This window comes from Echinops telfairi, unplaced genomic scaffold, assembly GCF_000313985.2.
Source record: "Echinops telfairi isolate 266 unplaced genomic scaffold, ASM31398v2 ScPeMD7_28;HRSCAF=97, whole genome shotgun sequence".
In the NCBI taxonomy this organism is placed as follows: domain Eukaryota; kingdom Metazoa; phylum Chordata; class Mammalia; order Afrosoricida; family Tenrecidae; genus Echinops; species Echinops telfairi.
This window is the reverse complement of record NW_022103925.1, coordinates 3,792,094-3,802,736: the sequence shown is the minus strand read 5'-3', so window position 1 is coordinate 3,802,736 and position 10,643 is coordinate 3,792,094. Positions and strand designations below refer to the sequence as shown.

Genomic DNA, 10,643 nt, shown 5'->3' with positions numbered 1-10,643 from the left:
TTGTATGGGTGAGTTTGTGTGTGGCTCAGTCTGCACTTGCCCCTGGAGTGAGTCTCTTAACCGCTGGGGACATCTGGGTTGCCAGGGTGTGACTGTGCCCCAGGGACACTCATGCCCACCCTGGCTGGCAAACAGGATGCCTCTGGCACTCCGGCGTCCTCAGCCACTGGCCCCCATGATCCTGGAGAAAGGCCACTTTCCCTGCCGCCCAGCAGTGGGAGTGGGGGTGGGGGAGGACTTTGGAACACTTCCCCCTCGCCATTTACTGTTTACCAAAAATGCTAGTTAGGTTGTGACCTTTGGCTGGCTGAGGGAGGGAGCCTGGGGAGGTGATAGTGGGTGCCAGTGGGGGACTGTGGGACTCTGGCAGGGCAGAGGGACTGCCAGGGCAAGTCAAGCCCAGAACAAGGAGGAATTGGCATGTGGACAGTGGCTGGACTTTGGCTCTCAGCTGGCACTGAAAGGAGGGCCCAGGATCAAACCCATTGCTGGCTTGTCCCATCATCCAGCAGGTCTTAGGAGAGCTTCTTCCCTGGCCTCCCGCCCCCTGCCCCCTTTGTTCCCCATCCTGTCCCCTTGAGGCTCGCCCAGCACCTTCACATGGGGTTGACAGTCATCTGTCCTGGGAATGTGTGCCCCAAGATAACTGGGGCCAGGCGCATCCTGCTCTCTGCCGGATCCGACCGTGGTGAGTCCTGCACAGGACACGTGTGTGGTGGGCAGTTCCGATCACCTCTCTTTCCTGTAGAAGGGGACGGGGGAATGTTGGTCCACACCTGGGGCCCTAGCCTCCAGGTAAAGTAAAAGCTGGACCTAGTGTCCATTCCATGGCCCCCACTCCCAAGTTGGCGATCTTCATGATGCCCTGGCCCTGCCCGGTCCCAGCCCTGAGCTCTGAGGTTGTTCTGAATCCCCTGGCCCAACCCCCCCCAGCTCCTGGAGGTGTGGTAGTACATCCATGTATTGTTGTTGTAGCTCACACTGAAATGTGAGTGACTGACAGGCACACATCGTTGGGTGTTTTCAGAGAGGGAGGGGCCCCTCGCCGCTTGGATGTGAGTCCAGGTTCAGCACGGGAGTCCGAGGAGCACTGTACCCCCTCCAATGCAGAGTACCCTTCCACAGGGGGACGGCTGCCTGGGGCCTGGGCTACAACTTCACCAACCTGGACAGGTATCTGGACCTTCTCAGGGAGAACCAGCTCCTTCCAGGTGAGTGGTCAGGTCTGTCAGCAGCCCCTGTCCAGGAGCCCGCCCCAACCTCTGCCTCTCCTCCCTCACCCAGGAAGTGGGGAGAAGGGAGATGAGAGTGCTGGGGGTGGGGGGGTGAAGTGGGGGGGCGTTACCTGTGACTGTGCCGCAGGCTTTGAGCTGATGGGCAGTCCATCGGGACGTTTCACTGACTTCGAGGATAAGCAGCAGGTGTTCGAGTGGCGGAACCTCGTCTTGCTCCTGGCCAGGAGATACATTGGTGAGCAGGCTGCAGTAGGTGTGGTTGTGGCCCCCGTGGGCGGGCCCAAACAGCTGTGCCCTCCAGATTGGGTAGGGATATCTCGAATCCAACACCCCTTAACGTCCAGATCCCCACCTATGGGCACCCCTCCCTGGAGTCCCCTTTTGGCCCAGCATGTCTTCACACCCCCAAAAGCGGGGCCTTGGCAGGGCCATCAGCCCACGGACTTGGGGCGCGGGGCACCTTCGCAGATAGATACGGGCTGGAGCACGTGTCCAAGTGGAACTTCGAAACGTGGAATGAGCCAGATCACCACGACTTCGACAACGTGTCCATGACGATGCAAGGTGGCCAGTGGTAACGGGTCCTCTTTGAGCTGTAAGGGGATGGGGGATTAGAATGGAAGCCGGGAAGGGGAGGGCCACCCTTGGGGAGAACGCCTCACCGACACAGTGGTGCATACGGGGTCCCGTCTGCCCAGGATTCCTGAACTACTACGATGCCTGCTCCGAGGGTCTGCGAGAGGCCAGCCCAGCCCTGCGACTGGGTGGTCCCGGAGACTCCTTCCGCCCCCCGCCGCGCTCCCCACTGTGCTGGGGCCTCCTGGAACATTGCTACAATGGCACAAACTTCTTCACCGGGGAGGTGGGCGTGCGCCTGGACTACATCGCCCTCCACAAGAAGGTCAGGCCGCCCTTCCGCACCGCCCCATCCTCACCCCCACCGAGGTCACGTGAGCCGACCATGGGGGTGCTGAGGCCCCGCCTCTCGCAGGGCGCCGGGAGCTCAATCTTCATCCTGGAGCAGGAGCAGGAGACCGTGCGGCTGATCCAGAGCCTCTTCCCCAAGTTCACCGACACCCTGATCTACAACGACGAGGCCGACCCACTCGTGGGCTGGTCCCTGCCGCAGCCTTGGAGGACCGACGTGACCTACGCCGCCATGGTTGTAAAGGTGGGCTCTAGACCACCTCGGCACTTCTCTCCCGCCTGCACGGTTCCGTGTCACCCGCCCCAGCCAGGCGCCTCCCCCAGGGTGGCCCGTCCACCGTCCCAGCTGTGCCCTGCCCCTGCAGGTCATCGCGCAGCACCAGAACCTGCTAGTGGCCAACAGCAGCGCCTCCATCCGCTATGCGCTCCTGAGCAACGACAATGCCTTCCTGAGCTACCACCCGCACCCCTTCGCCCAGCGCACACTCACCGCCCGCTTCCAGGTCAACAACACGCGCCCGCCCCACGTGCAGCTGTTACGCAAGCCGGTGCTCACGGCTATGGGGCTGCTGGCCCTGCTTGGTGAGCCCCTGACAGACGAGGCAGACCCCTGGGTGGAGGTGGGACTCAGCTGGGCCAAGGTCACCAATGACCCCCAAAACCCCAAATCCACTGCCATCTAGGCGATGCCAACTCAGAGCGACTCAGTAGGACGGGGTAGCACTGCCCCCGTGGGTTTCCGAGACTAACTCTTAGATGGGAGTAGAAAGCTCCTCTTTCTCTTGTGGAGTGGTTGGTAGTTTCGAACTGCTGACCTTGCATTTAACAGCCCGAGGGGCAACCACTATACCAAAGCTAGCTGTGGGTGGGGGTAGACTGGCGGGGAATGCATTCAGATGGAGGAGGAGCATGTGCAGAGGTCCGGAGGCCAGGGCAGAGCTGACCTTGCTGGCCTATTTCTAGGGCACCGCCCTCGGGAGCCACCCAGCTGCCCCCAGCCGTGTGAGACCCCCTAGGATCAACGCTGTGGCCAGAGAGAAGGGGGGTGCAAATGGTGGGAAGCCAGCCCCAGAGTGGAGGGAGGGTCGCCGATGGTGACCCCTTCGTTCCCCTGACCCCATGCGGCAGATGGTGAGCAGCTCTGGGCGCAGGTATCTCAGGCCGGCGCAGTGCTGGACAGCAACCACACGGTGGGGGTCCTGGCCAGCGCCCACAAACCCTCTGGGCCCAACGATGCCTGGCGCGCCTCAGTGCTGGTTTACGCGAGTGACGACACCCGTGCGCACGCCAACCGCAGCGCCGCCTTGACCCTGCACGTGCATGGGGTGCCCCCAGCCCCCGGTGAGCAGATGGGGCTCCGGGACTCTGGCCCGGCTGGGCTTGGGATATAGCTGCGAGGGGTGTGGCCCACGAGTGAGGCGGGTGGGGAAGGGGAAAGGGCAAGGCTGGGAGTGGGGCGGGGTTACACATGGGCGGGGCCAGTGAGCAGTGTCCGGCTCTGCAGGGCTAGTCTACGTGACGCTGTACCTGGACAACCGGCTGAGCAATCCTCACAGCGAGTGGCAGCGCCTGGGCCGGCCCGTCTTCCCCTCTGCCCAGCAGTTCCGGCGCATGCGTGCAGCCGAGGTTCGGGGTCAGAGGTGGGGGTCTTTGGGGGGGGCGGGGTGTCTATGTAGTGTCAGGTCACCTTGAAATCCAAAGGAACGGACATTAGACCCTCAGAGAGGCCTATCGCTACTCTTAGGACCCAGTGGCTTCAGCCCCGCGACCCTTCCCCGCTGGTGGCCGCCTGACATTGCGCCCGGAGCTGCCGCTGCCCTCCCTGCTGCTGCTGCACGTGTGCGCTCGCCCAGAGAAGCCTCCGGACCAGGCAAGTGGCCCCAGCCTCGCCTCCTGTCCTGGCCCTGCCTCCCGCCTCTCAGCCCCGCCTCCCAGCCCGCTCTCACTTGCCCACCTCCCCAGGTGATCCGGCTTCGGGTGCTGCCCCTGACCCGTGGGCAGGTTCTTCTGGTCTGGTCGGATGAGCGCATGGGCTCCAAGTGCGTGAGTGGGACCGTCACCCCGTGCTGGACCTGCTTGGGTGTCCCCAGCCCATTCATCCTGTCCTGACCCCTCCCACCTGTCCCCCTCCTCACGCCTGAGGGCACTCCCCGCACCCTGTGTGCATCTCATAGTGCTGTGTGCCCCCAGTCCTGCATGCATGCACCCCCTGCCCTGTGTGCACCCCATTGTGCAGACAACCCCTTGGCCCCATACCGCCTTTTCCCTTGTGCCCTTTCTGTGCCCTCATACAGCCCCTCTGTGTGCATAAGACCCCCCTGCCATCCAGTCCGTTCACGACCCAATGTGGGGTGGGGGTACCTGCAGGGGACATTTGAAGTGGGGAGTTGGACTCTAGACCCTTCCCCTCTGCCAGTCTGGCCTGTGTCCATTGCTGATAGTGCCCAGGGCCAGCACTGGGTCATCCTGTGCCCCACCCCCAGCCCTTGAGGGCCCCACCCTGACCCCAGCCCTGACCCCAGCTGACTGTCCTTCCTAGGTGCCTGTGGACATATGAGGTCCAGTTCTCCGAGGAGCGGGGTGATGGGTTCACTGCTGTGGGGAGGAAGGCATCGACCTTTAACCTCTTCGTGTTCAGCCCAGGTCAGCAATTGCCCCTACCTGGGGCTGCCCACTCCCTCAGGGAAGGACTGGTTCGACGCGCAGGCCCACCTCCACCCCCACCAAAGACCAAGCCCACGGCCACGGCTAAGAGTATAACTGCTCCGTGGGGGTTCTGAGGCTGGAAGAAATGGGTGGTCTTGAACTACTGTCCTTATAGCTAGCAGCACAATGGTCCAGTGCCCAACCCATAGCCCCACCAGGCCTCCTAGGGCCTGGCAGAGTCAGGCAGCGGGGGCTTTGGAGATGCAGGTGGGTTTGGGGTGGTGGTGGCATGCACCTGAGAACACCCAGATACCTCTGTTTCCCCAGACACGGCAGTCGTCTCTGGCTCCTACCGGGTCCGAGCTGTGGACTACTGGGCCCGACCAGGCCCTTTCTCCGATCCTGTGCGGTACCATGAGGTCCCTGTCTCATGAGGGCCACACCAGGCAACACCGTGAGCCTGAACTGCCTGTTGCATCTCAGGGCCGGTCAGGAGTCGAGATGGGCCGGGTGACTTGCTGTCAGCTCCGTTTGTCCCCTCCGGCCCCTGACCCTTAAAGTGCCTTTTCCCGACGTTGGTTTGGAGGTTAGACTTTGTGGATGAGCACTGGGAAGACTTGGGGTGAAGCCCGGAGAACGAGACCAGCTTGAACCCCTGCTCAGAGCCCTGGCAGGTTTGGGCTGCTGGCAGAGGCTGCAGCAGGCTGCTTGTCTCCGCTTTGCGGCACCTGAGACGTTTCCTAATGTCACCCTGCGCAGGGGGCCTGGCTTCTGTGCCCCAAGTTTCTGAGCTGCCATGCAGTGTGGGGCGCCGAGCTGTGCCGGGCGGGACATGTTTCCAGGTGCTCAGGCCTTGCTGGGGCTGCTCCTTCTCCCACCACAACCCAGTGGCCAGAACAGGAAGAGTCATTAGTGTCCATGGTGGTCTGTCCCCACCCCTGCATCACCCTGGGCTAGCTGGAACCTGGAAGCGATTCCCAAGTTCAGATGAGGATGACTGGGGAGGAATTTAACCAAGACACTTTGTATACAGCAAGGTGGGCAGAGTCGTGGCTACAGGGGTGGGGGGTGCAGAGCCCCGGAGAGGCCAGAAGGGGCAGTGGGCAGGGAGAGGTGTGGAGACCTGCCTTCACACAGATGGGTGTGGCCCGCCTGTGAGACCCCTCTGGATGGGAGTTGGGGAACTACTTGTCCCCCATCCAAGATTCTCGTGGCTGTAATCACCCCTCTGGAAGATGAGGCCCCTCTTACACACACCCCACCCCACCCTGGCTGCTGGGCATCTCCCTGGAGGTCCGGGTCTGAGGGGGGCGGGGAAGAACAGGAGATACACTCTCCCCCTTCAGTCTCCTCTCCTCTCCCTTATCCTCTGTCCATGGGAAAAGCCGTGTCCCTGTGTGTCCCTAACACGTGGGGCCAGCAAGTCCTGCCAGCTGCTGAGTCAGGGGATGGGCATGCCATAGTGATCGTCCTTCCACCAGGGATCCGTAAGTCCTGTCCATTTCCTGCCTTCCCTGTGTCAGGAGCCCCGGGTGGGCTGTGGGTAGAGTGTCGGGTTGCTACTCCGAGGTTGGTGGTTCGAACTCACTAGCTGCTGGGCAGGCAGGATGAAGCTGAGCCAGTGCCTCCAGACCGGTGACCGCCTTGGAAGTCTGTGGGGCAGCTCTCCTCCATCCTGGAGGACTGTGCCCGGTCAGGGTGACTGCGGGGTGAATTTCCTCGTGTTGGCCCCTCAGGGCTCAAGGCTGGCACCTGGTGAGGGACCCAGATGGGCACACCCCCTTCACGGGACTGACGGCACAGGGCACCGTAGTGGCATTGCCCTCCTGAGCCCTTCCCCAGGGTGGTGCCATCAATAAAGGGTGACGGCAGTGTGCCTTGGCCTTCGCTGTGGGCAGCTTGGGCTCTGGGCCAGGCTTGGTTGGGCCAGGCCGCCAACAAGCCCATGCATAGCCTCCATCCCTGCTCTCCTGGTCACTTTGTATGGGGCCTGCGGGGCCTGTTGTTGTGGTTCGGGGCCAAGGAGTCAGTCTGACCCGTAGTGACCCAGAGCACAACAGAAGGAAACACTTCCCGGTCCTGCACCGTCCTCACCATTGTGCCTGAGTCTGAGCCCACTGTTGCAGTCTGTCTCCGTGCCGCTATAACGGGACTACCACACCTGGGTGGCATTAACAAACAGATGTATTCCAGCAGCCCAGAGACCGCTCCAAGAGCAGGCTTTCTCTCTCTGGGCGCTGGGGGAAGCCTGCTCTCTGTCCAGTGTCTGTGGACCCCCACATTCCTGGGACATCTACATGCTCCTTGGCACCAATTGCCCCCAGGTCTAGGAGGTTCTCAGCACAGGTGCCCGCCTCTTCTTTGGGGATGGCAGTCGGTCCTGCTCCTCTCTGCTCCCTTGCTCCACCTCTGTAAAGGTCTAGGCCCACCTGACCCTGCCCGTGGTTTCCGGCCTCATTGGCATTGAGCATGATGCTCTTCCCCAGAGACTGGTCTCTCCTGACAACACGTCCGAAGTACGTGAGATGACGGACGTCCGCCTCTGGCTGGGCTTCTTCCAAGACAGATCTGTTTGTCTTTTTGCAAGTTCATGGTACTTTTCAATATTCTTCTCCAGCATCATAGTTCAATGCATTGATTCTTCTCCAGTGTGTTAGGCCAGGTTGACTAGAGAAACAAACTCAGAGACACTCATATAGATGTAAGAGGGAGCTTTATATCAAAGAGTAGTTGTATATTAAGACGGCCCAGCCCAGTGCAGCCCATAAATCTGATATTAGCCCATATGTCCAAAACCAGCTTATAAATTCCTCTTCATACTCGCACAACACATGCAATGACACTGAATGCAGGAAGATCACAGAGTGGAAAGTCTTGTGGATCCAGTGGTGGTGGAAGCGTCTCAATGCTGTTGTGGGTCTCCACGCGGCCCCTCCAGCTCCAGGGCTCTAACAGCTAAGCTTGTCAATAGGAATGTCTTGCAGGAACTGTGTGTCCTGCCTCCAGAGAGGAAGACAAGTTCCCAGGATCCTCGGGATGGCCACACCCACACAGACATGATTGGCTATGACCTGATGGACAGGCTAGACCCCACCCCTTTGCTCAAGCTGACATGGAACTGCCACACGTGGAGGTGGGGAGGGCAGGTGCATTTTTTCCAATAAAGATAACTACACCCAGCTCTCAATGACATCGCCCCATAGGGTAGAGTGTGGCCATTTGCCATCACTGATGCTCTTGGGAAAGCTACCTGCAAGGTCGTTAGTTCAAGTCCACCGACAGCTCTTTGGGAGAAAGTTGAGGCTGTCTGCTCCCATAAAGACTTACAGCCTTGGCAACCCTGTTGCAATCCACTCTGTGGCAGTGGGTAACGCCCCTGCATCCATTCCCACCCCCCACCCCCCCACACACGTGAGATTGCAGGCCTAACTCAGACTGTGGGCTCGGTTCCATGACAGCAAATGCCACAGGAAGGAGTGGTGGCCCGGTGCGTGTCATAAAGCTGCGTTTATTCCGTCTGGGAGTCTGACGTGTGGGGGGACATCAGGAGCGTGAAAGTCAGACTGAGGAGGAGCGTGGTGAGCACACGATTTGAAAGTGGCGTCCATAGACTTCCTTGGCCACCAAGCGTCTGTCACAAACGCAGCATCTGCGAAGTGCGGGAAAGCAAAGGCAACACAGTGAGGCGGGCCTGCCTGTACCATGAGTTCAGCATTGGTGGGGGGTGAGGGGCAGGGCAGGTTGCAGTTCCTGACATTTCCGATACAGGCTCTGAAGTCCTGCTAATTTCTAGTCACCCCCTGTGTTTGGCTGGGTTGCCTAGAGAAACAAATCCGGCGACACAAATCTGTACAAGAAAGCTTTATGTCAAAAACTATATATCAAGAAGGCAGCCCAGTCCAACTCAGATCCATAAGCCACCCTCTTCCGACTCACGCAGCCACATGCTGGTGACGCAGAAAGGTGGACCAGGAAGATCACAGGTCGGTGGGTGCAAGGTCATGTGGATCCAAGAGCGATGGGGATACGGCAGTGCACCCGCAGTTCTCAGGGCTGGGAGGCAGGAAGGTGGGGAGCAGCGAGAGAGAGCAGTTCCCAGAGTCCCGCAACCTCAAACAAAAGGCCACGCCCACAGGGAGGCGTCACCAAGCTCCCACTTGATTGACAGGCTTGACTCCACCCCTAGCCAGGATGTCTAGACAAAATCATCCACCTACTGCATCCCCAAACCAAGGGGCCTTCTGGAGATGTGGCCATCGGTGAGGTATTGAGCTGGCTTGGCTCTTTCAGTGGGGCAGGTGGTTCTGCAGAGTGCCCTTCAGGGGTTTTTCTGTGCACCCAGGATGTAGAGCAAGTGTGGGGGGGAGTCAGATACTTGCTGCCAGTCTGCTGTCTCATCCCACCAGGGGGGTGGGCCTGCTCCCTTCTGCTGGAGACAATGGACTACTCTCTGAAGCTTGGGACCATTAGCTTGGTTCCTGTAGGAGGGGTTTGCACCCTACTGGTAATGGTTCCTATGGAGACCCAGAGACCACCCCCTAGACCACCCTCTCATTACTGGGTACCCTATAGTGTAACCCCTCCCTGTGACGTATGTCTCTACCTGTAATTAGTGGGCTGGCATGCCCCCAAAAGGTATGTAGGCATGGGTCAGCAATATAGAGCTTCCGGACTTCTCACTCGGACCTCTGGGACTTGGACCCCTCGGACTCTGACCTCCCTGACTCTCTTCCCCCTCTCCCTTGTTCCCTTTCCCTCCTTCCCTTCCCCCTCTCTCCACGTGGACCACTAAGCTGGGCTGAGGTGACCAATGTTGCTATGTAATGTCTGACTGTATTATTGTAATATCTCTCATGCCTCGATGACTTTAATATAATACTTATATATCTCAACCGTACAATTGTGCATTACCGAACCCTGAAGTAGTATTACTGAATCCGAGTAGTACAAATAGGAGTATTAGCGGTGGGGGCTGGCCCCCCACCCCTCCATCAGCGTCTTTATTTTTTAATTTAATACTACGGAGCAAGGACATACGTCCACACTTAGGCACCAGCAAAAGCCTCACATTCGTTCCTTGATCTGTGTCATTATCTGTGGATCACCAGAAAGTCTAAGTTTTACCTTTGCCCGGGATGAGGTCACTTATACCTGGGAACTGTGCTGGAGGTCTCTTCCCAGGGACCCAGTCTCCCCACCAAGCCGCGAGCACGATATCCCCGCTCAGAGCAGCCAATGCACAGAGAGGACCATAGGGCCGGCCCCACCGCGAGACACGTTCCTCACTGACCCATAGCCCTACAGGGGACAACACTGGGGACACAGTTCCGGAATTGCACCCAATCTGACTCCACCACACTGAGGCAAAACACCAAGGGCGTGCAACAGAACAGCAAGGGGAGCAGAGCAAGGAAGTCTCCAGGGAATACCAAAAATAGACTTTGGGGTCAGGATGTGCACCCCATGAGACACGACTGGAAAACACTCCTGAAGGTCAACAAACAGACCTTGAACTATTTACAGGCTTTTTTTGTCATTGGTTTTTTGTTGTTCTTTTCTTTTGTTGCTCTGTTTTGTTCTGTCTTGTTTTTTTGTGTGCATATTATTATCTCCGCAGGTCTATCTAGGTAAGATAGGCTGGATAAACAATCTGGAGGAGAAAACAACAGGACCCACGGTTCCAGGCGGACATTGGAGAGGGGGAGGCGGGAGAAAGGAAAGGGGGAGCCAACAAACCCAGGGACAAGGAGACAACAAGTGATCCAAAATCAATGGCAGGGAGAGTGTAGGAGACTGGTAGGGCTTGATCAAGGGCAATGTAACCAAGAGGAATTA

At 59.0% G+C, this 10,643-nt stretch overlaps 1 protein-coding gene across 2 annotated transcripts in view; it reads left to right on the top strand.

Moving 5' to 3' along the window:
- Positions 1–5,381, top strand: part of IDUA (alpha-L-iduronidase) — a 16,773-nt gene extending 11,392 nt beyond the window's left edge. Inside the window, exons 3-14 of one of the 2 annotated variants that reach the window (XM_030885425.2) lie at positions 1,126–1,211; positions 1,363–1,470; positions 1,704–1,799; positions 1,934–2,136; positions 2,227–2,406; positions 2,528–2,744; positions 3,291–3,503; positions 3,667–3,788; positions 3,907–4,032; positions 4,125–4,201; positions 4,702–4,805; positions 5,136–5,381. In XM_030885425.2, coding sequence (XP_030741285.1) covers positions 1,126–1,211; positions 1,363–1,470; positions 1,704–1,799; positions 1,934–2,136; positions 2,227–2,406; positions 2,528–2,744; positions 3,291–3,503; positions 3,667–3,788; positions 3,907–4,032; positions 4,125–4,201; positions 4,702–4,805; positions 5,136–5,242 — 1,639 coding nt within the window. In that variant the 3' untranslated portion in view covers positions 5,243–5,381. Of the gene's footprint in view, positions 1–1,125; positions 1,212–1,362; positions 1,471–1,703; positions 1,800–1,933; positions 2,137–2,226; positions 2,407–2,527; positions 2,745–3,290; positions 3,504–3,666; positions 3,796–3,906; positions 4,033–4,124; positions 4,202–4,701; positions 4,806–5,135 lie in introns of those variants that run through there. The other variant, XM_045289510.1, reaches the window with a different exon arrangement.
- The last annotated feature ends 5,262 nt before the right edge of the window (positions 5,382–10,643 follow it).